At 37.0% G+C, this 26,488-nt stretch overlaps 1 protein-coding gene across 1 annotated transcript; it reads left to right on the top strand.

Annotated features, from left to right (window-relative positions):
- The first annotated feature begins 22,586 nt into the window (after positions 1-22,586).
- Positions 22,587-23,698, top strand: LOC119525723 (THAP domain-containing protein 1-like). Its single transcript, XM_037824534.1, has 2 exons — positions 22,587-22,786; positions 23,128-23,698. Exons 1-2 carry the CDS (start codon positions 22,587-22,589, stop codon positions 23,696-23,698), a joined length of 771 nt encoding a protein of 256 aa, XP_037680462.1.
- Positions 23,699-26,488: the final 2,790 nt, after the last annotated feature.

The following is a 26,488-nucleotide window of genomic DNA, read 5'->3' as shown; positions in this document are numbered from 1 at the left end:
TCATTATATTATCTCTAATAATAACAGCAAACTCTTCAAGAACTTGCCATCTATCAGTCTTTAAATGCTTATGTGATTTACTCTCTAAAGTTGGGATGGTTCCACCCCCACAGGCTTTTTGAGGAAATCAAAGTTGAGGGAGAATTGACTTGCTTGGAGTCACACCCCCATTAAGCTGGGGAGCCCTAAAATTAAGGCTCCATTTTCCTTACTCCCAACCCTGTCCTTTCAACAGCAAAATTACACAAAGCTCTTGTTCCTGCTGAATAGGGATCTCTTCTCAATAAGACAGATCTGGTGGTGAGTGTGGGTTGAATCTTCACCAGAGCCAGCCTTTTCCACCAGCTAGAATTCTCACTGGAGCATGCAGCAGGCCTGGGGAGCCACAAGATTGAGAGATTGAATCCAGCCCACAACAGCTGCCCAGTCAGATCTTTTCTGTCTTAACCAGATCAGTCTTTGCCAAAATGTGTGGACCAGATTTGGGTTTCAGGCTCTGGGAATGCCCCTCCTCAAGGCTAAGATGTGTGTGGTAGGCAGGGGTGTGTGTCTGTGTTTGTGTGTGTCTGTTACTTGAGACAACTTTCTTTCAAATCCTGACAGACCTCAGTCCAAATTGACACCTCAGATTTTAAATTAACATTCCAGAGGAAATATTTTTTTCTTTTCTCTTTCACAGCCTTGCTATATGTGGGGTGCTTTCTGGGTGTGTGGGGATTTGCAGAGCAAGGGAAAGCATTGGTTCTTCTCAAAAAGTTTTTGTCTATGTAAATATGCTACATTTTGTTTTAAACAAGGTTGTAAGGTGTTTTTAAAAAGTTCTATTAAGAGACAATCCTTCAGCAGAACTGTACCCTTGAGACACAGGAGAACCTCCAGGATGCGTCATTCATAGCAAGATTTCTAGAGCTCAGTGATGGAAAAGAGCCTTATGCAGGGCACACAAATGCTCTCCACCTCAAAGTAATGCCACATCTTCTTTAACAGTTTCAAATTTACCAAGTGTGAGTGGGAAAGGCACACTGGCAGCTCACAAAGAAAATACCCACCATGCTGTCCAGGTGGCATGTGCACTGCTGCCTTGCTCTTCAGTGCCCAACAGGCCTCCAGTGCCAACTTCTGGAATAGTGCATAACCTCACAGAGACTCAATACCATGGGAGAGCAAACTCTTGAAAGATCACTCATGACCTCGCAGAGACCTTATTCTGCAGGCACTGGAGCATCTCTGTTCAAATTACCCTGGGATGTGTTGTTATTTCACACTAACCTCCAGAAACCTAGCAGATTTTACTCCCTACTAAAAGTTCCATGTAATCATGGTGCTTGAACAAGCTTATGGTCCAAGATAAATTGTATAGTGTACTGCAGAAAACATAGATCCTGCTCCAGATAACCATCTCTTACTTTGGTCTCCCATGGAATATGAAGTTTAAAACACAGTATCATCCTTTACCCTTTGGCCCGATTTGCCCTAGTCCTAACCAGATCTGCTTCATTCATATCTCAAATTGAAGTCTAGTCTCTTTTTCAGCTTTTTTAACAGTTGCTATATGTGCTAATATTGACATTCATATCAGCCAAGCTATAGGTCTGAGCCTCAGGTGTCACACAGATACCCAAAGATCCAGAGACTGATCAGGTCATACACAAAGGGATCAGCATCACAGAATTTAGAGACAGCCATTACAATTAATGAATAAATGTGACTACTGTAAGAGCCTACAATCTAGGGTTTGTTATTATGAGTGTTCCCCTCTAAGATTCAATCCTGAGTTTACACAATGTAGTTAGCTCATGTTGGTGAGGCACTATATTGTTTGTCTTTGTTTCTGGCATATTTCACTCAAAATTCTGTCTACGGGATACATTCAATTCATTGCATGTCTCACAGCTTCACTCATTTTGGCAGTTACTCAATATTCCATTGTATTCATATACCATAGTTCACCATTCTTTTCCTCAGTTGATGTACCCTTAGGCCACCTCCACCCATTGCAAATCATGAATACTGCCTCCATAAACACCAATGTGCAAATGTCTACCTATATCCCTGCTCTCAGATCTTCCAAGCATATACCCTTAATAAGGTTGCAGAACCTTATGGCACTCTCATACTTAGCTTCTTCTGGAAACATCACACTGTCCTCCAGAAAGACTACAACAATAAATAGGTTTATCCCTCTCTCCATGTTTCCTCCAGCACTTTTCTCCCTACCTGTATTTTCCCTACAATTTTATTCAGATATGGTCACTTACCATACAATCATCCACAGTGTACAATCAATTGTTCATGGCTATTATCATATTGTTGTGCATTTATCACCACAGTCAGCACTGAGCATACTGATTACTACAAAAGTGTTGCTTTTAAAGCATAATAAAAAACATAATAAAAAGACAAATTAAATGTCATATAATATGATATAATAGTAAGGTAAGACAACAGCACTGCTACCAATAAATGTATATCTCCACTTGTATCCCTGTCTCACACATGTTTAGCTTTGTCCTTTTGCCTTTGTTAAATTTTAAGAAAGTATACTACAATGTTACTGCTAACCACAGACTCCATTTTGTTTTGATTATATTTTTCCCCAATACCATCTTTTTCTCAACACTTTGCATGGTTAACCTTCATTTGTTCTCCCACATGTAAAAACATTTCAATATTTGTACACATAATCACCGTCATTGACCACTCCAGCTTTTGCCAAGTCATACTGTATAAGACCATGTTGTTTATATTTACCTCTGGTGTCATATATGCCATAGCCTTCCCCTCTAAGCTTCACTCACAGACATCTTTGTTCACTGTACTTACAATATTGTGCTACCATCAAACAGCATTAGACTATCCATTTCTGGATCTATACACTCAATCCTGCTAAACATTCTGTAGTCCTTCAGCATCAAATGTCCAATCTTTATGCTTTCTCTATGTCCTGATAGCCTGTGTTGTCAGCTTTTAGGTCTCAAAGTTTGCTCATTAATGTTACTTCATATTACTGAGACCATACAGTATTTGTCCTTTTGTTTCTGGATAACCACTCAATTTAACATCCTGAAGTTCATCCATGTTATTACATGTTCTGTGTCATTGGTCTTACAGCTTCATAATATTTCACTGTGTGTACATACCACAGTTTGTTTATCCACTCATCCATTGTTAGACATTGGGCTGTTACCATCTCTTGGCTATCATGAATAATGCTACAATAAACACTGGTTTACAAAAGTCTGTTAATGTCTTTCAGTTCCTCTGAGTATGTACCTAGTAATTGAATACCTGGTTCATATGGCAAATCTATCCTTAGCTTCCTAAGTAACCACCACACTGTCTTCTAGGGTGGTTGCATCATTCTACATTCCCAACAGTGAATAAATGTGCCTCTTTCTGCACATCCTCTCCAGCACTTGTAATTTTCTGTTTTTTGGATTGTGACCATTCTGATAGGGCTGAGATGATATCTCATTTTGGTTTTGATTTGCATTTCTTTAATAGCCAGTGAAGATGAGCATTTTTCATATTTTTTTAAATTCAGTTTTAATGAGATATATTCACATATCATGCCATCATCCATGGTGTACAATGAACTATTCAGTGTACCATCATATAGTTGTGCATTTATCACCCCAATCTATTTTATGAATATTTTGTTTACACCAGAAAAATTAAAAATAAGAATAAAAAATAAAAGTGAAAAAGAACACCTAAATCATCCCCCTAACCCCAACCTAATGTTCATTTAGTTTTTGTCTCCATTTTTATACTCACCCATCCATACACTAGATAAAGGGAATGGAATCCACAAGGTTTTCAAAATCACACTCTCACCACTTGTAAGCTACATTGTTATTATAATCCTCTTCAAGAGTCAAGGCAGATTTGATCATTGCAGTTTGTTCATTTCATCTATTTACTTCTAGCTATTCCTATACATTAAATCCTAAAGAGGGTTATCTATATAGTGCATGAGTGCCCACTAGAGTGGGCTATCAACTCCATTTGGAGTCTCTCAGTCACTGAATCTTTACTTTGTTTCACTTTGCATCTCCTTTTGATCAAGAAGATAGTCTCAATCCCATGATGTCAGGTCCAGTTTCATCCTCAGGAGTCACAATCTGTGTTTTCAGAGAGATTTACACCCTGGGTGTCAGATCCTATGTAGGGTGGAGGGCAGTTTTTTCACCTGCTGAGTTGGGTACCTAGAGAAAGAGGGCCATATCTGAGCATCAAAGATGTACTCAGGTGGAGACCCTTAGGCACAATTTTAAGCAGGTTTAGCCTCTCCTTTGCAGTAACAAACTTTATAAGTGCAAGCCAAAAGATAGAGGGCTTGGCATACCAAGGTGCCAGTCCTCAGTATTTGTGAGAACATAAGCAACAATCCAGGTGGGGAAGTAAAAAATTTGGCATTTTCCCCCAGATATATGAATATCATATATCCCCCATATATATGAATATATATACATATTCTCTGCCCAAATTCCAATTGGGTTTTTTAAATTAAATTATATTGAGATTGTTTACATACCATACAATCATCCAAAATGCACAATAAATTGCCCACAGTACCATCATACAGCTCTTCATCCATCACCATAATTCAATTTTTTTTCAATTTTTGTAACATTTTCATTACTCCAGAAGAAAAATGAAAACAGAAAACTCAAATACTCCCATACCCCTAACTAACCCCCCTCCATTATTGACTCATAATATTGGTATAGTACCTGTGTTACAGTTGATGACAGAATGTTAAAATACTACTAACTGTTGTACATTTTATGTAATAGGTATATTTTCCCCATATACATATCTATTATTCACTTCTAGTTATAGTGTCATATATTTGTTCTAATTCATGAAAGGTATTTTTAATATATTTATAGTTGATCGTGGACATTTTGCACCACAAGTTTCACTGCTTTATACGTTCCAATATTTTAACCTCCAACTTTCCTTCTGGTGATATATGTAAGTCTAAGTTTCCACTTTCCTCCACATTCACACAGCATTCAGCACTGTTAGTTATTCTCACAATAACATGCTACCATCTCCTCTGTCCATTTCCAAACATTAAGTTCAAGCTTGTTAAACTTTCTGTTCATTATAAGCTACCACTCCCCATTCCTTAGCCCCATTTTTATAAACTGTTAACTTATATATTTCATGTTTATGAGTTTATGTATTATAATTATTTCATACAGTGAGATGATATAGTATTTGTCCTTATGTACCTGACATTTCAATCAACATAGTTCCCTCAAGGTTTCTTCATCAACCCATTTTTTTAAAAACTGTAATTTCACCCACCATACATTCCATCCTAACTGAACAATTGATGGTTCCCTGTATAATAATCACATATTTGTGCATTCACCAACATCACCACTATCTGTATAACCACATGTCAATTTCTTCTTCAAAGAAGGAGGAAGAGGCAAAGTTATAAAGACAAAGGAAAAGAAAAAGAAAGAAAAAAATATGACAGCTTAAAACCAAGAGAAGAAAATGTAGAATTAAACTAAAGTACAATAAAAGAGTCAGGCAACCTCACTGTTCCAGTTTGCTAATGCTGCCAGAAGACAAAGCATGAGAAATGGATGAGCTTTCATAAAGGGGGGTTATTTGATTACAAAGTTACAGTCTTAAGGTCATAAAGTGTCCAAGGTAAGTCATCAACAATTGGGTACCTTCACTGGAGGATGGCAAATTGTGTCTGGAAAACCTCTGTTAGCTGAGAAGGCATGTGGCTGGCCTCTGATCCAGAGTTCTGGTTTCAAAATGGCTTTCTCCCAGGATGTTCCCCTCTAGGCTGCAGTTCCTCAAAAATGTCACTCTTAGTTGCTCTTGGGGTGTTTGTCTTCCCTTAGCTTCTCTGGAGCAAGAGTCTTTTTTCAATGGCAGTCTTCAAGCAGTCCCTCATCTGTACCTACTCTCTCAGCTTCTCTGCATTCTTCAAAGTGTCCCTCTTGGCTGTAGCAAACTCATTCCTTATGTCTGAACTTATATAGTGCTCCAGTAGACTAATCAAGGCACATGTTGAATTATCCAGAGTCATCACCCATGGTTGAGTGGGGCACATCTCCAAGGAAACTACCTAATCCAACAATTTTGGGTGATGGTAGCACAAAAATAAACACTAACATGTCTGCCCCAACAAGATTGCATCAAAGAACATGGCTTTTTCTAGGGGACATAATATATACAAACTGGTACAATCACCTATGTCAAGCATCCCATACCCCTCCCTTATGTTACCCTCTTATAGGCATTTGGCTTTGGAATATTAACTTGGTTTCATTACAGGAAGTATAACACAATGTTTCTGTTAACCATATTGTCTAGTTTGCATTGATTGTATTTTTCCCAAATACCACCCCATTTTTCACACCTTTCAAGGTTGATAGTCATTTGTTCTCCCTCATGTAAAAACATATTTGTACATTCTATCCCAATTGTTGAGCACTTTAGGATTCACTGTTACACAGTCCCAGTCTTTATCTTTCCTCTTTCCTTCTGGTGTCCCACATGATCCTAACTTTCCTCTTTGAAGCATACTCACAATCATCTTTGTTCTGTGCACTTCCATTTTTCTGCTACCATCACCCAAAATTGTGTTCCAGACCTCACATTCATGTCTGTAGTTCTCCCTTTAGTATTTCCTGTTGAGCACATATCTTGTTCACAAACTCTATCATTGTCTGTCAGAGAATATTTTAAGCTCTCCCTCATATTTGATGTCACTTTTGCCAGATATAGCATTCTTGGTTGGTGGTTTTTCTCTTTCAGTTTCATAAATATATCACACCACTTCCTTCTTCCCTCCATGGTTTCTACTGAGAAATCCACACACAGTCTTATCAAGTTTCCTTCATAGGTGATGGGTTGCTTTTCTCTTGCTATTTTCAGGATTCTCTCTTTGTCTTTGATGAGTGATAATCTGATTATTAAGTGCCCTAGCAGAGACCTACACAAATCTATTCTGTTTGTGGTATGCTGCACTCCTTATATCTGTAATTTTATGTCTTTCTGACCCTATTCCCTTGTCTTCTACTTCTGGGACCCGCATGACACTTACATTCATGTGCTTCATGTTGTATATCAATTCCCTGAGATATTGCTCAGATTTTTCCATTCTTTTCCCTTATCTGTTCTTTTGTGTGTAGGAATTCAGGTGTCTTGTTCTCCAGTTCCTGATTGTTTTATTCTGCCTCTTGAAACCTGCTGTTTTTTGTCTTCATTGTCTTTTTCATCTCTTGTGTTGTACCTTTCATTTCCATAGATTCTGCCAGTTGTTTTTCTAAACTTCCAATTTCTATCTTATATTCACCCAGTTTTTTTATATCCTTCTCTTTTGCCATATTTTCCCTGAACTCATTGATTTGGTATTTGAATTCATTTAGTATATTCCTTTGAAAATCTTTAATTGTTTCTTTCATTAAAGTGAAACAGTATCTCAACTGTATCTTAATTGAGCTATAAGTTTGTCCCTTTGAGCCATATCTTCATTTATTCTAATGTGTTTTGTGGTTTTATAGTTGTCTAGACATCTGGGTTCCTGGATTACCCCGATCAGATTTTCCCAGACATGAGTGTGTTCAGGTCTAAGAATGGGGCTATATTCAGTGTCAATTTTCCCTGAGAGCATGTCTTAGAAGATTGACATATTTTCCTGTGAGTCCTCTGTTGACTGTGTTTTCCTCATGTGCCCAGCATGTGGCACCTGTCAGCCTGTTGTTTCAACTTGTGTAAGGAGGTGTGGCCAATTTGGTTCTCAGCTTAAGTTGTTTCTGTTTTAGCTATTTTCTCAAGGTCTTGGCATCTGAGTTCTGAAGAGAAGGCCAGCAGTAGAGCTGGGACCCTCCTCCTTCCTCTTAGGGAAGACACACCCCCTAGGGAGCTATCTTCTGCATTTGTATTACTCCTTTTTCTCTCTGACTTGGTTAACTCCACCCCTGTCTGGATCACAGCACTGCTAACTGAAAATGGCTGAGTCTCTCTCCACTGATACACTCAGGCTGAGAGAGACAAAAAGGGAAAGAAAGCTCCCTTTCGGAGCCAGTACATGGTCCCCCAGTTTTGCTCCTCAGAAAGAACACCCAGTCTCTTAAACTCTATTTCTCAGGGCACAAGCATTTTCTAGCTCTTTAAGATTAGTCATCTCTAAAAGCCTCTGTAGTTTTACTTCTTTTTGATTAATTTTTTCCTTTCAGTCCCACCTATTCTCCACTTGGAGTGATATCATGGTACTTTGCTGCTTGTTAGGGGTTTGTCTATGTTTGTAGCTTGTATTCAGCAGACAACATTTGTTAATACCCCAGTTGGAGCTGTATTGCTGTATAGTTGCTTGCTCTAGGAATACTGCTTTTTCCCACAGCAATGTCTTTCAGCTCAGTCTGTCATGTGGGGAGGGGACTTCTGACACAGTTTCACAGTTTTAACTTCCAGATTTTATGCTGTGATCTCAGCCAATCTACCCCAGCCATGTTGGTGTATGTATGGACAGTCACAATTGTCCCCTGGCAATTGTTCCAGATTATTTGCAAGTTGTTCCTGTTTCTTTATTAGTTGCTCCATGTGACTAACTAAATTCCACACCCCTTTATGCCACCATCTTTCCCATCTTCCCTCCAGATATATTTTTATAGAAGCAGATCCCAGGTTATTCCCAGTCTTCAGCCATTTTCCAAGAGTTTATGAAAATTTTGCTTCAGAGTAAAGCAAGCAAGTATATTTATTAAAAGTAGACAATGCAAGAGAGAGAGAAAGAGTAGGAGAGAGGGGGAGAGATAGAGAAAGAGACAGATAGATAAACAGAGAGATAGAGAGATTAGGAGGAAGAGTGAGGAGTTGCCTTATTAGAACTACTATCTATTTGGGTTGATGGAAAGATTTAGAAAGGATGGTGGTTGTGATAGCAAATTGTGAATACCATCAACAGCAATGAATTACATAGTTTAATGTGGTTAAATGGGGGACTTATATATTTGCATCTGTTACTGAAAGAAAAATTTAAAAAGAAAGAAAAACAAGGCAGTACAACACAGTGAACCCAAATGCAAACAATAGACTATAATTGATAGTACAAATATAAAATGTTCTTTCATGAATTGCAGTAGATATACCATTGTCATGTATAGTTTAAATAATAATGTGGTGTGTGGGAAAAACTTTACCTTATGCATGAATTTTTCCTGTAAAACTTTTCTAATAAAAATGAAAAACAACAGGATTCAGATAAAAAATGTGGAAAAAGATTTAAAGGGAGAATTTAAGGAATAAAAAGGAGAAAATAAATAATTACTCTGTTCCACAGGTAAGGGGTCATAATTTTTGGTTTAGCTTACATTCCTTGGATTCTTTTTTATATTCCAGGCACTGTGCTGTTTTTAGACAGAAAACAGAATTTAAACTTTATGGTAATCTTAATAGATAGATGAGGAAACTCATGTTTAAGGGGGTTCATAAATTTTCCTAAATGTAAGGAAGTATCCATTGCAGTTATATTCCAACCAGGGTTGTTTAAAGATGGGAGAATAGGCATGGGTTGTGGGTTCCATGTTTCTTGGTTTGGGAAATAACTGGAAATAGGAAAAAAATATAAGGATGTAATATCTCACACTTTCTTCTGTGTTTTAGGCTCAGCTAGCTTTGACTGCTTTTATTCCCATAAGTGTGATACTGATGTGCAATAAACTACATAATAAATATACTGAAATCTAGAAAACACATTTTTACAACTTTGAAATTATGGACATGTAAAGAAGGGATTCCTAGTAGGAGACGTTCCTCAGGTAAAAATTTGTTACCAGGATAATAGTGCATCTAAAATCTCACTAATGTCCTATCACTCTTTTTTTATATTCATTTTATTGAGACATATTCACATACCATGGAGTCATACAAAACAAATCATACATTTGATTGTTTACAGTACCATTACATAGTTCTGCATTCATCACCAAAATCAATCCCTGACACCTTCATTAGCACACACACAAAAATAACAAGAATAATAATTAAAGTGAAAAAAGAGCAATTAAAGTAAAAAAGAACACTGGGTGCCTTTGTTTTTTTGTTTCCTTCTGCCATTTTTCTACTCATCCATCCATAAACTAGACAAAGGGGAGTGTGGTCCTTATGGCTTTCCCAATCCCATTTTCACCCCTCATAAGCTACATTTCTATACAATCATCTTCAAGATTCATGGGTTCTGGGGTGTAGTTTGATAGTTTCAGGTATTTACTACTTGCTACACCAATTCACTAGAACCTAAAAAGGGTTGTCTATATTGTGCACAAGAGTGCCCACCAGAGTGATCTCTCAGCTCCCTTTGGAATCTCTCTGCCACTGAAGCTTATTTCATTTCCTTTCATTTCCCCCTTTTGGTCAAGAAGATGTTCTTCATCCCATGATGCCAGATTTACATTCATCCCCAGGAGTCATATTCCACATTGCCAGGGAGATTCACTCCCCTGGGTGTCTGTTCCCATGTAGAGGGAAGGGAAATAATTTCACTTTTCAAGTTGGCTTAGCTAAAGAGAGAGGGCCACATCTGACCAACCAAGAGGCATTTGGGAGGAGGCTCTTCGGCACAATTATAGTGAGGCCTTGCCTCTTCTCTGCAGCAATAGCCCTCCCAAGGGCAAGTCCCATGGTAGAGGGCTCAACCCAACAAATACCAGTCCCCCATGTCCATGAGCACACCAGCAACCATCAAGGTGCCCTATCACTCTTTTTGAAAGGATCTTATGATTAAATTTCAGACACTTCTTCAGAAGTATTTCATTACCTATGTTATTCCTCATATAGTGCTGTTTTCTTTACCTCATACTCTGAGGATGATGCCTTACTGTTCAACACACAAGGGTCCCTAAACTCATTATTCCATTAAAGGAGTTTAGTTTATATAAAAATGCTACTATACAGAATAATTAGCACTGTCTTAGTTTTCCAGAGCTGCTATAACAAATACCACAGACTGATTGGCTGAAAAAATTTATTGGCAGTTTGGGAGTCTAGCAGTCCAAAATCAAGGTATTGTCAGGCCCTGCCTTCTCTGAAGTCTAAAAGGTCCTGGTGGTGATTCACAGGCATAACTCAGTCTCTGAACCATGTCACATGGCAATCTGTCTTCCTCTGCTTCTACCTCTGGCTTCTAATTCTCTTGCTCAGTCATCAGTGTCACTCTCTACTACCACAGGTCCATTTCTTTACACCTCAAACCTATGAACTCCATTAGAAAAGGCCTGACCTTAATCAAGTCCTGATTCAATAAGTTTGGGATTCATCAAGTTACCTCCCACTCAATTAAGAGTATAGGGACAGACCCTAGATTGTAAGCTCTTACAGCAGTTAACTCTATCCCTGAATTGTAAGGCCTATCTGTAAACTTTGAGATGCTGATCCCCTAGCATATAACCTGATTGGTCTCTGGAACAATGCATATTTCTGAGACACCTGAAACTCAGAGCTAGAGCTCGGCAGATATGAATGTCAGTATTAGTGCATACAGCCACTGTCAAAAAAAAAAAAAAAAAAAAAAAGCTGAAAAAGAGCCCAGACTTCAATTAGTGATATGAATGAAGCAGGTCTGGTTAAGACCAGGGCAAGCCAGGCCAAAGGGTAAAGGTTGAAACTGATTGAGTTTTAAAACTTCAACCTCCATATGAGACCAAGGGAATAGATATCTATTTGTTCAGGATCTAAATTTTCTAAAGGGTACAACTCTACAGTCGATTTGTTCAAACACCACAATTGCATGGAACTTTGAATAGGAAGTGAGATATGGTAGGTTAGTATAGGCTGGAGTGAAATAGTGACACATCCTAGAGTAATTTGGGCAGATAATAAAAAATATATTTACAGCCTCCCCCTCCCCAGCCCCGAGGATATGGGGGAAGGTGCGGATGTGTTGGACACCCTCACCTGGACTGGTGTTGATGTTGTCACAAACATTGGGACTGGCAGTTTGATGTGCTGAGACCTCGAGCATGGGACTTGCCCTTATGAAGCTCATTACCACAAAGGAGAGTCTAAACTTGTATGTAATGGTGCCTAAGAGTTTCCCTCTGAGTGCCTCTTTGTTGCTCAGATGTGGCCCTCTCTGTCTCTAACTGAGCCATCTCGACAGGTGAACTCGCTGCCCTCCCCTCTACATGGGACCCAACTCCCAGGGGTGTAAATCTCCCTGGCAACACAGAGTATGACTCCCAGGGATGAATGTGGACCCGGCATCATGGGACTGAGAATATCTTCTTGACCAAAAGGGGGATGCAAAATGAGACGAAATAGTTTCAGTGGCTGAGAGATTCCAAATGGAGTTGAGAGGTCACTCTGGTGGACATTCTTATGCACTGCATAGATAACACCTCTTAGGCTTTAATGTATTGGAATAGCTAGAAGTAAATACCTGAAACTACCAAACTCCAACCCAGCAGTCTGGACTCCTGAAGACAATTATATAATAATGTTGATTACAAGGGGTGACAGTGTGATTGTGAAGAACTTGTGGATCACACCCCCTTTATCTAGTGTATGGATGAGTGGAGGAATGGGGATAAAAACTAAAGGACAAATAGGGTGGGATGGGGGATGATTTGGGTGTTCTTTTTTCACCTTTATTTTTTATTCTTGTTCTGGTTCTTTCTGATGTAAGGAAAATGTTCAGAGATAGATTGTGGTGATGAATGCATAACTATGTTATCATACTGTGGACAGTGGATTGTATATCATGGATGATTGTATGGTGTGTGAATGTATTTCAATAAAACTGAATTTAATAAAAAAAAGAGTATAGGGACAGAGAATAATTTGAAAGTAAAGATCAATTAAGACAAGAATTCACCTTTAGCACATTTTTACTGTAGCAGCACTTAAGCTAAAATAAACAAGTTTATGATGTAAAAATTAATTGATACATTACCAAGCTTGGGAGCCACTACTCCAGACATAGTTGGATATGAGATTAGAGACAGCTCCTTTTTGTTTGAATGACAGCAAATTTATAGCATCTTTATTTATAGTAATTTTAATTTATATTCTACTTTTATTTTACATGATGCTTCATGAAGCAAATGTCTCACGAAGCAAAGCATCTCAATCCAAGTGTGGTTCAAGGTCAAAGGATGGTATCCACATTATTAGAGACTTAGCCTTGAATGCCTGTAAAACCCTAATGATATTATTTTTACTAATTAAGCTACAATTTCTGTAAGAGTGATATAACATACTTGTACCTGTAAAATGACTAAAAATTGGAAAAGAGATACTATTACTTGTTTCTAACTTAATATAGCTTTCATTTCATTCTATGATGATTTATCCATTACATCATATTGATGAACATACATTTATTAGTACTGTATTTAACCTTGCTACATTATTTATGACCTATTTATGCTTAAAGTAACAGCTGCCAGCTCCACCTTGTTTTCACAGAGGACTAGCTGATTGCATGTTATCTATATCTAAGAAGGTTGAGAGGAACTTTCTGCTTTCTTGAAAATATTCACTGTTTTTTTTTTTGACATGTTTAGCTTCTCCTTCAAGATCTAATATGGGACTTGAAGGATATGAATCATCTGTTCCAGTTATTATAATAAGGCCTTCCCACTTTTTATCACCTGAAAATTGTACTTGAGTGTTTTTTAAACAAAATCCTGTTAAATATACTTCTGTATCAGAAAGAATAACTGGTTCTTCACTATCAGAACAAAAAACATCAGGTGGTATATGATAGCATCATGGAGCAAAAGAGTCAGCATTCTCATATTTCTTAGAAGAAATATTTCCTGTGATACCTTCTTGTGTTGATTTCTCTCTCTAAATTCTATATAACCCATTCTATCATTAATTGGATTAATTTCTGACTTTCCTTGTTCTCCAATGTTCATTCTATAAGGGCTAATCAACACTGCTTCCTGAAATACTTACCTTTTCAGAAATTGGCCATACCTGTGGGTAGTATGTATTCAATTGTGTCAGTATCCCATTTATGCAAAATACACACTGGCATTATCCATATGTACTGACAGTAGAATTCTTACACCTGTATCAAAGTCTAAAGGATATTCAGAGTATACTCTAACTGGTTTATTTAATTCAGAGTGATTAAAATCCAAATGCTATATAATTGCTTTGTTCCCCTCTTTGGGGGAGTTCCAAAACCAGTAGTTATAGTATACAGCAAAATATTGTTTAGGATTACATTTACTTATAAACTTTCCACCACACCAAATGGTGTTTTTACAGTGAAGAAAAATCAAAGTTCCATGTGGGTCAAAGTCATAACCATATCCCATATGGTGAGTTGAAGGTTATTGAGATGGTCATCCTGGAAGATTTCCTTCATGGGGATGTATCTCCTTCATGACAGCATAGGTGTTCTGGCATAGTCCCAGACATGGTAGCTTGCTCAGCAGAGGAAACAGAGCTGTTGCCAGCAAGAATGGGTTAGATATCAGGTGCCAGTTATGATCATTAGCAAAGCTCTGTGCCTGGTTGGATATTCACATATCTCCTAGAGCACTTACTAGAAGGAATTGGTGATGGCAAGACAAAGTGTACATTATTACAATTTATTAAATGTCTTTTCAACTCTTGAATAATAATCTGGGTCCTATATTCTGTTTTTATTGGAAGGAAGCACCCAGAATTTGGATCAGTATTATTAAATTAGGTATTCCATTTATATGAATGCATTCTAGAATTTTATTCTTGTTTTCTCATCTTTTTACTTCAGTTTACCCTGGGGTAGCTCATTGATTTCCAGGGCTTTGACCACCTTCAACACACTGATAATTCCTAATTTTTCAGCTTAAATTTCTCTTCTAAGATCCATCTAAGTACAAATATCTCAATCTGGATGATGCAGCAAATATGAACAACACAGTGTCTTATTTTCTTCCAACATGATCTGTCTCTTGTCCACTCCTTCCCTGCTCTTAATCCTCAATTCATCAGTGAATTTCTGCACCATCCATTCACTAAGATTCCTGTCAGCCAACTACAATGTTTGACTTTTTCCCTCGCTCTCAACTATCTAATTTTGCAATGGCTAAAATAGCTTCCCCACCTTTAAAGAAGATCCCTAAATATCTTCCCCAAAGGTAAGCTCTCTCAACTCCAAATGATTGCAATGCAGCTAGGCATCTCTCAAAAATGCAAAATTCATTTTATTTCTCCATTTAAACTCCAAGAAGAACTCTCCACACATCTTTTAATATAAAGCCAGACTTTTGTTTAATAATCCTGCTCCTCCTTCCCCTACCTTGATGTTAGAATTCCTGTGTTCTTTTCTTGGATTCTACACAATGTTGATGCTAAAGGAATAGAATGGAAGAGTGAGAATGAGTGGTGCTGATACCCTATAGCAATAAGTTTTGATATATGATCATAAAGGAGTTGTTGTTACTAAAAGAACAGATTTATTTCACTGTCAGAAAGATTAATGACATAACAATGGTCTATATTTATTCATTTTTGATTTAATCTTTATGGGGTACAAACACACATTGAATATGTAGTTGTTTTTCTAATTAAAAATTGGCCTTCAGAGTGAATGAACTCAAACAATAATGGATAAAAATTACATTGCACTGTTTAATTTATATTTTTTTTTTCAAAAAGTTTATCTAAAAAATAATGTTCTCTTTTCTTTCCTTCAGTATTATCTTTACTGTAAACACTGAAGTAATACTAAATCCCTTGTAAAATTATTATCAAAGTTATATTATAACATGTTCTTGAAACATATATACTCATAAACATTAGTGCCATTTATTTTCTGGGTTTTCCATAATTAAAGACTGGAAGCCTCAGTGTATGTTCTCTCTTCCTATAATACTTTACCAAATACATTTTTTACAGCCTGTGTTTTTCCCTCAAAATCATTTCCTAAATTTTTGACTTTTTCACTGTTCAAGTCAATTTCCCCTTTCTGTATTTATTATGGACTCACATATATAATAGATGATTCCTAACTTATGAAATAATGTCTTTTTAATGTTGAGGCCCAATGGATATAATTGAGTATATTTCATTCAGAATTCAAATATGATTATAATCAAACTATATTTGTTTTATACATATATTAGGAAAATGACTGATGGAATTGTAATAAATCAAATTGTGTCCCTTTCAGATATGGATCAATGTACCAAGAGTCCTGAAGATCAATAACCAAATAAGCAGAGAAATTGATGCCTCCTGAAAATTGTGACCTTTTTGTCTCATGGAGATTCTCTAGGAGTTGTTCTGGTCTCTATGGCCATTAGTTTCTCTGTCTTTACTGATTTGATTTTAGGACTATTTATTTGTTATCAAGACACACCTATCATCAGAGCAAATATCCAAAATCTCAGTTATGTACTCCTATATCCTTAATGTTCTTTTTTGTCTCCTCATTGACTTTTATTTGTCAGTCTAACACAGTCACCTGTATCCTGAGACAAACATTCCTGAGAGTTATATTTTCAGTGGCTGTTTCTGCTGCTTTACCAAAGATCTTCTTTGTGGTTGTGGCCTTCAAAGCCATCAAACCAGTAGGGTGACCCAATTCTCAAATGCTATATTCTATAGTGGTTCCCTCATTCAAATATGTATCTGTACATTCTGTCTGGGAACCTCTCTTCCTTTCCCCAACATGGGCACACAGTCTGAGTTTGGTCAAATCATCCTTCAGTGTAATGAGGGATCCACTACTGCTTTCTACTGTGTAATTTGTTACTTGGGCTTTCTAGCATTATTGAGCTTGATGATTGCTTTTTTTGCCAGGAGGCCCCTAGACACTTTCAATGAGGCAGAAACAATCACATTCAGCATATTGGTTTTCTGCAGTGTGTGGAATATGTCCTCAGAAACATTCCCAAACAAATGGCAGAAATTTTACCTTCTGGCAGAAGCTTATCAGAGTATTTAAGTGAATAGCCATCAAATATATGTTTCAAATCAAATGTTCACAAGTTGAAATGAATTGTAATAGGGTGTAATGTGTGGCTATTGATGCTTAGTAAATGCATAATAATCCATCATCAAAAAATTATTTTACAAGTATCTAAATATATTATTCTGAAATTTAAATTAGAATGTGCATATTGTCCATGTACTGTTTAAAGAATTTTAATTATATAAACACTGTCCTAGCTTGCTAATGCTGCCAGAATGCAAAACACCAGAGATGGATTGGCTTTTATAAAGGAGGTTTATTTGGTTACACAATTACAGACTTAAGGCCACAAAGTGGCCAATGTAACACATCAACAATCCAGTACCTTCACTGGAGGATGGCCAATGGTGTCTGGAAAACCTCTGTTAGCTGGGAAGGCACACAGCTGACATCTGCTCCAAAGTTCTGGTTTCAAAATGGTTTTCTCCCAGGATGTTCCTCTCTAGGCTGCAGTTCCTCAAAAATGTCACCCTTAGTTGCACTTGGGATATTTGTCCTCTCTCAGCTTCTCTGAAGCAAGAGTCTGCTTTCAATGGCCATCTTCAAACTGTCATTTGCAGCTCATGTGCTTTCTTCAGTGTCCCTCTTGGCTGTAGCTCATCTTCAAAACATCATTCACAGCTGCACTGAGTTCCCTCCACCCACCAGCTCATTTATATGGCTCCACTGATCAAGGCCCACCCTGAATGGTGGGGCCACACATCCATGGAAATATCTCATCAGAGTTATCACCTACAGTTTGGTGGGGTGCATTTCCATGCAAATCTAATCAACACCAAAACATCTGTCTCACAAGACTGCATCAAAGAATATGGCTTTTTCTTGGGGACATAGTACATTGAAACTGGCACATTCCACTCCCTGGACACCAGAAAAACATATTCTTTACAAATACAAAATACATTCATTCCATCACAATACCACAAACCTTTTTCTCCTTTCAATAACAATAGGTAAGTATAAGGTTCCATCAAAATCAATTATAGGTGTGGTCAGTCCTAAGGCATATTTTTCCTTTAGCTGTGGATCTGTGAACTTAGAACAAGTTATGTGCTTCCAATATACAAAGGAGGGACATTAATAGGATAAACATTCCCATTGCCATAAGGAGAAATAATAAGGAAAACAGGGTTTAAGGGATGAAAACAGTTCCTAAAACCCACAGGACAAATCCCATTAGATTTCAAAGTCTGAGAGTCATTAACAGAATGAGGTTGCATCCTTGGGGTTTGAGAGAATGGGAGTCTAACCCTTTCTAGGGCCTTTTCAGCAGCCCTTTCATCTCCAAATGCTTGGATGAGTGCTCCAACATATTGACACACTGGGAGACCATCTTCTCATCCCCATCCTCCTCAAACATTGAGGTAGCTCCTGGATTCCCTTCCATATCTGGGGCACATGCTCAACCCCTTCAAAACAGTGCGGTGGCAGCCAGGTTCTCCCCAATTCCCTGGGAATGTGCTCCACCCTCTTTGGGTCTTGGGGTGGCAGAACATTCCCTGAACATTGAGGCAGAAGGCCTGCACTTGACCTCCAGGGTAAACTCAACCTTTCCATGTATGTGGGCTACTCCACTCTCCCAGCCTGAGACCTCTTGACTCCAGACCTCAACCTCCATGGCTCTTTGAAGAAATTTTTCCTTCAATTTGTTTCTTGTCTGTCTCTTCCAGTCCAGACCAGCAATGGCTCTGTCTATAAAGATCTTGCAAAAATTTTGTTGGGTTTGCATGAAGCACACAGGGGTCAAAGCTGTGAGACAATAGGACTCTCCACAAAACCTTTCTGCTTAACTCCTTTTACAATCTTGGCTTGTATTGAAATGGAAGTTGGGTTCCATGTTTGGTTACATCCTCATGTTGGGCTGTAGCTTCTAGGATTCCACCCCCTGGAAGCTCATAATTTTCCAAGCAATCAGATTCTGGTTTCTTTCAATCCAAGAGTTCAGTTCTAAGTTTAACTCTCTGCTCACATTTTACTATAAGCTGCAAGGAGAAGCCAGGGTACATCCTCCACATGTAGTCTGGAGATCTCCTCAGCTATGTATTCCAGGTTGTCACTTTCAAATTCTTCCTTCCATCTGACACCAGGACTCAATTTTGCCAAATTCTCTGCTACTTTAAGACAAGGATCACCTTTCTTCCAGTTCACAACAAAACATTCATCATTTCTGTTCAATCCCTCATCTGAAGTATCTTTAGAGTCCATATTTCCACAAACAGTCTCTTCAAACAGGCTAGGCCTTTTCTATCAAGCTCCTCACAATTTTTCCAGAATCTTCCCCTTATCCATTTAAAAAGCTGTTCTAACATGTTTGGTATTTGCAAACTCAGCAGCAAAATCACCCCACTTCTCTGGTACCAAAATCTGTTCTAGTTTGCTAATGCTGCCAGAATGCAAAACAACAGAGATGGATTGGCTTTTATAAAGGAATTTTATTTGGTTACAGAGTTACAGTCTTAAGGCCATAAAGTGTCCAAGGTAACACATCAGCAATCGAGTACCTTCACTGGAGGATGGCCAATGGTGTCCAGAAAACCTCTGTTAGCTGGAAAGGCATGCAGCTGGCATCTGCTCCAAAGTTCTGGTTTCAAAATGGTTTTCTCCCAGGATGTTCCTCTCTAGGCTGCAGTTCCTCAAAAATGTTACTCTTAGTTGCACTTGGGATATTTGTCCTCTCTCAGCTTCTTTGGAGCAAGAGTCTGCTTTCAATGGCCATCTTCAAACTGCCTCTTATCTGCAGCTCCTGTGATTTCTTCAAAGTGTCCCTCTTGGCTGTAGCTCCTCTTCAAAACATCACTCACAGCTGCACTGAGTTCCCTCCACCCATCAGCTCATTTATATGGCTCCACTGATCAAGGCCCACCCTGAATGGGTGGGGTCACACATCCATGGAAATATCTCATCAGAGTTATCACCTAGTTTGGTGGGATGCATTTCAATGCAAATCTAATCAACACAAAAACATCTGCCCCAGAAGACTGCATCAAAGAATATGTCTTTTTCTGGGGGACATAATACATTGAAACTGGCAGAAACACCCTTTTATGAACACCTTGCTTAGGAAAAAAAAAAAAATATATATATATATATATTTGAAGGTCCCTATATACCATTTTCCAGTCACATCCTGCCCCCTGTAGTCCTCCAGAACAAAGCTCTATTCTTAATTTTGTGTAAAATCATTTCCTTTCCTTTTTTAACAAAACAATGGCTATCCACCCAAATATCATCGTGTAGAATTTCACCTGTTTTTCAATTTTCTATAAATATATGATCCTGTATGTATTCTTCTGTGATTTGCTCTATTTCCTAAACCTGTTTAAGGATTTATACATGCAGTTGCGTGCAATGTAATTATATTTTGTTCTTTTTTGACTGCTACATATTCTCTCAATATGTAAGACTATCTCAATAACTAGCAAATTCTCCTAGTGACAGATATTTGGAATATTTTCATTTTTCCCTATTGCAAACTATGTGTTTTCCATGTTTATATTTATAATGCATATATGTACAATTTCTCTAAAAGTATAATTGCTGCATCATAGGGCATTCTTTTACCAGGGAATACCAAATTCTTTTCCAAAGTAACAATAAAAATTTGAATATTAAACAGCTGTGTGTAAGAGTTTCCACTGCGCCACATCTTTTCCAAAATTCAGTCATTGTCATACTATTATTTTGTCACTTTGAGATTATGAAATTTTGCTTTTACTATACAATTGTGTAATTAACAATGAGAATGTCATTTTTCTTCTTTCTTTGAAATTCTGTAATTTCACAATGATATGACTAAATATGGACTTCTGTTTTTATACTGCTTAGGAGTATCTAGTTTTCCTGGGCATGTATATTGTTAACTTTTACCTTGTGAGAAAAATTCTCTGGAAACATTTCTTTAAATTTTTCTCTCCCCTAGTCTCTATCTCTTCTCTTTTGGAATGTATAATAAATGATCTTCTTCTATCCTTGATGTCTCTGAAACTCTGTTTTATATTTTCCATCTAATGGGAAAAATTATATGATTATCCATGAATGATGAAGCAACCCTTGAGAAAATTCACTAGGCTTTCATAATAAGAATACCCAGTAAAATATAAATTGGTCAATCCTAAAGCCAGTGTCCTACTTAATAAGACACTAGGTAATTCCCAATAAGGTCATTAACAAGGCAAGTATGCTCACTCCTTCCAATAGTATTTCCCACTTTATTAGAATGATAGGTTAGCAAAATTTTTAAAAAGGGAATTAGAAGCATAACTATTATAAAAGAAGATATAGTACCATCTCTATTGGCAGTTAATATCGTAAAATATATGAAAAATCTAACTGAATGATAAAACTAAAGCAGACAACAAAACAGTAAAGTAGCATAGAAAATTTATACACAAAATTGTTGGTCAATATGTATCAAAACAATAGCCTGTTAGAAGTTCTAAAGAAGAGAAAACATTCAAAATTGCAAAATAAGCAACAAATAAGCTATACTTACTAAGAATAAACATAATGACAAATGAAAAACCAATAGGATACTAACTTTGGCACACTTCTGAAAACAGATATTGAACAAAAGGGAAGAATAAAATGTAATACATCTATACAAAGAATATTATTTGGCAATAAAAAGAACACAAGTCCTGATACTGCAACATGGTTTACCCTTGAAATCTTCATGTTGAGTGAAAGAAGCTAGTCACAGAAAAACACACACATGGTATGATTTTCTTTATGAGAAATGTTCTGAATAGAGAGAGGGAAAATGAATTAGTAGTTTATTAGGACTGGAAAGGGCATTCATAGTGGATGATTGTGAGTTGACTGATAATTAGTGCAGGATTTCTTTTAGGATGGACAAAATGTCCTAAAAATAGATTGCTATGATGGCTTCACAACCATATGAAAATACAAAACATGGAATTATACACTTTAATTCAGTGAATTGGACAACTAAAAAAATAATAAAACTGCATCCATATATGAAAAAACAGAATAAACTTCAAATGGACAGAAATTGAAATGTAAACTTAAAAACCTACAATTTGATTGCAATGGTGAATTATATATCAATATAGCTTTTTCAAATATCAATTTTATATCTATACACTGACAACAAATAAAGAGAAAATATATTAATTAATGATATCATTTGCACTGATATCCACAGATTAAATAAATACCTAGGAAGAAATAAAAGGCATATGTGTAAGAACTCCACACATAATACAATTTATTATTTAAAGAGATAAAGTAGACTGAAATAAATGGAGGGATATAGATGTTTATGGATTAAAGCCACAATATATTAAATATATCAATTTTACACAAATCAATCTATAAATTCAAAATGTTCTCAGTCAAAATTACATCAAGGCTTTGATGTGTGTGTGTGTGCATATTTGTCAAAATGACTCCAAATTTTACATGGAAATGCAAATGATCAAAAACAGGTAAGGTGATTTTGTTAAAGAGGAGCAAAACTGGAGCACTTACATTACTAGATATTAAGATATAAAACATAAATAATAAAAATGGTATTGACATAAGTGTAGACAAGTAAACCAATAAACAGATCAAAGAATCCAGAAAAGGGGGCGTGCCGCCGGGGTCTCTCCCGGTACGGGAGCGGCGGATGTCCTGGGCGGGGGTCCTGGTGGGGAACCGTCGCTCCGAGGCCCGCGCCCCGGTTTTCCGGGCTGCGCGTACTCGCCGGGCTTTGCCGCGGTGTCCGTTTCGTGCTTTCGAGAAGCCGGCCCGGGCTGTGATGCTCGCTCCCAGACTCGTGATGGCGAGATCTGGGCCCGCGAGCGATGCCAGGAGGCCCCTCGAGTTGTGAGGTGTCCAGGCTCACAGACCCGCGTCCTGGAGCATTGAGGCGGTGATAACTCCTTAGCGGCAAATTTGAAATAGAAACCAAGACATTTAAAAAGACGACAGAAGTCACTTTTTCGTCCTTCAGAAACTTGCTGAGGATGGGCGGCGAGAATCACACCAGTATGGATTGATTTCAGGCCAGGATTTGAGGAGGAATTTTTTTTCTTTTTTTAACTCAGAGGAACAATCTCACGGACTCCTAAGTTTTAGAGAAAGCTTCTGGTAGTGCCAAGATGACTTGATTATCATTTCAGCACACAATAATGGTAATATGGACCATAATAAATGCCGCAATAAAGGTTTCCTCTCACTCGACCCAGTCTCTGTAAAAAATGGGAGGCAGCTGTGAGAAGAAAAAACTTTAAACCCACCAAGTATAGCAGTATTTGTTCAGAGCACTTTACTCCAGACTGCTTTAAGAGGGAGTGCAACAACAAGTTACTGAAAGAGAACGCTGTACCCACAATATTTCTTTGTACTGAACCACATGACAAGAAGGAAGATCTTCTGGAGCCACAAGAACAGCTCCCCCCACCTCCCCTAACACCTCCGGTTTCCCAGGTTGATGCTGCTGTTGGATTACTAATGCCTCCTCTTCAGACCCCTGATAATCTCTCCGTTTTCTGTGACCACAACTATACTGTGGAGGATACCATGCACCAAAGGAAAAGGATTCATCAGCTAGAACAACAAGTGGAAAAACTCAGAAAGAAACTCAAGACTGCACAGCAACGATGCAGAAGACAAGAACGACAGCTTGAAAAATTAAAGGAGGTTGTACATTTCCAGAAAGAGAAAGATGACATGTCAGAGAGGGGTTATGTGATTCTACCAAACGACTACTTTGAAATAGTGGAAGTACCAGAATAAAAAATTAAATGTATATTGATTTCTAATGGGGCAATTCCACATAGCCTCTTCTAGCCTAAAAAGGAGTTTCACTCGAAAAAGTTACACTTGATTACTTGTATAAAAACCATTCAGAATATTTTTTTAAAAAATAAATTAGATATATACTGTAAAATTGTAACTTTTTGTTTGTGATTTCAGGGTTTTTACATTTGAACAAAATATTTTAAAAGTTATGAACCAACCTCAGAGCTCCAGCCTAAGTTGGTTTTGAGATTGGGCATGTTTGTTTTTTAAATTTGAATATTTATAGAAATAACCTAAAAATTGAAGAGAGTGAGAGCAGTACAGTAAGGATGACTTAAATTTAAAATGCAGAATTAATACAATATGTTGAAAGAACTCAGTTATATTTTAAATCAGAAGTATGGGTCAGATCATGGGACAAAACTTCTCAGAATATATAAATATATATTCACACGTTCTTATTTTTAAAGTAAGAAGGTTCATTTATCCTCTGAATCACTTGTCAAGGATAAATTGGCTCGTCAATACTTAGGGAAAAAATTTTGGTCATCTTTAGAGCAGAAGATGCAAAGTCTTTCCATACCTAATCAAATATGGTTAAATCAGTTTATAAAAATTGGGTCTTTATAGGGTGAGCCAGTATTTTTCCTATGGTATAGCATTATAAAATTAGACTTCTGTTTCCAAAGGAAGAAACATTCTTCAATAAACAAAGTAGACATTGTTATTAAGGAATTAGTAAAAACGGGAGTGGATCCATGGCATGCTCTTTTCTGTCATTACCCAGTAGCTAAGGGACATCCAATTCTCCACCTACTGTAGTTATAGCTGCATCAAGATCTCCAACAAATATGTTGTTAGTAGAGTTTAATTTGTCTCATAACATAGTAATCTTGCACTTGACTAATTGATTTTGGACACGGCTTCATGTAAAAAAAAACAGTTTTTTTACTTTTAACACAAGGTAGAACTTATATCCCATTTATTTAAATGAGTAATTTGTATTCCAAAGCAACCTAATGTGTAGTGTTTATTTTACTGAATGTAGAGATTTAAACCCTGAGATTTCTATTCAAAAAAAAAAAAAAAAAGAATCCAGAAAAGGACTTGCACATTCAGGGCCATCTGATTAATGAGAAAGTGATACTGCCATCTAGTGAGGAAAAGATGATCTTTTCAGTATATGGTGCTGGGTCACTTGGATATCCATATGGAAAAAAAAGAATCCTGATGCCTAATCCTTCCTGCACAGAAATCAAACCAGATGGTATTGTAGATCTAAAGGCAAAAGGTAAAACAATAAATCTTTTAGAAAAAAATAGAGTACTTCCTTCATAAACTTGGTGTAGGAAAACAATTTTTAAGCAGGAAACAAATGTTTTTTACTGTAGGGAACAATTTTAAGACAGTAGATGCACTGAAATTTAAAATTTCTGTAAATCAAAAGACTAAGAGAGTATGAAAGCATTAAGAAAGTTAAAAAGCAACTTACAGAGTGGGAAAAGATGGTAGAAAACATATTCAACCAAGGAACTTACATCCAGGATATGTAAACAACTTGTACATATCAATAAGATGACCCAACAGAAGAATGGCCAAAGATTTGAACAGGCACTTCATATTCAAAGGCCAATAAGCCAATGAAATGTGCTCATTTTTTAGCTATCAAGGAAGAGTAAATTAAAACTACAATATAATACTACTGTACACCCACAAGAATGGCAATCAAAATACAAGAACACAAAAAGCAAGCAGTACAAAATGTTGGACAGAATGTGGAGCTACTTGAACTTTCATTTGCTCCTGGTGTTGTAGCCACTTTGGAAAGCTCTTTGATAACATCTACAAAAGCTGGATATAAGAATATCTTTTGACACAGCCATTCTACTCCTAGCTACATACTCAACAGAAAAGCACATGGATGTTCACCTAAAGTAAAATTAAAATGTTCATAGCAGCATTTTTATAGCAGCTCCAAACCAGAAACAACATAAATGTCAATCAGCAGGAGTATATTCACAAATGGAATACTCTAAAAAATGAATGAGTGAAATTCATCTACACAAAACACCATGAAGAAATATCACACTCCTGTAGGTCAAAAGAGACAGATACACAATTACATATTCCATGCATGATTCCATGTACATAAAGTTAGACAACCGACTAAATTAAACTCCAGTGTGGAAAGTCAGGATAGCGGTTACCCTTGGGATGAGGGGTGCCAAAGACCACAGAAGCCATTCCATAGTGATGGTATTTTTCTGTTCTTGATCTGAGTGCTGGTTATCAAGTATGTTATTTAGAAATTCATCAATCTGTACATGTCTGACATAAGTATTTGTTGCATGTTTGATGATTAAACAAAAACTGTACTTTCAAAGTAGTGGCTAGCTCATCAGTTTGTTGGAAGGTTCACTTTGTCTTATTAAAAGTAAAGTTCTCAAAACATGTCTTAACTGAAAATTAGTGCTATGTGTTGTTTCTTGCCATCATCATCATCATTCTGCCTTTGTACAATTTTATATTGTTTTACTTGTAACAATGGGCATCTGTTATATTTTGCAACTTTGAAAATATCCAATGAACTGATAAATATTTTTAAAGAATATAGATTGACTTATTGAACAGAAATTTTGTGTTCATGACAAATATAATTTTTCAAAATATATGTGTTCCTATGTCAAATTAATTGTTGCTTAAATAATAATATATATTTGGAAATGCATTACAATTCAGAAAGTCTAAGTCTCAGTTTAAGACAAGACTAATAATATAATTCTT

The sequence above is a fragment of the Choloepus didactylus genome (genome assembly GCF_015220235.1).
Source record: "Choloepus didactylus isolate mChoDid1 chromosome 26 unlocalized genomic scaffold, mChoDid1.pri SUPER_26_unloc1, whole genome shotgun sequence".
Lineage (NCBI taxonomy): Eukaryota > Metazoa > Chordata > Mammalia > Pilosa > Megalonychidae > Choloepus > Choloepus didactylus.
The sequence above is the reverse complement of the archived record's forward strand: the minus strand, read 5'-3'. Positions and strand labels throughout refer to the sequence as shown.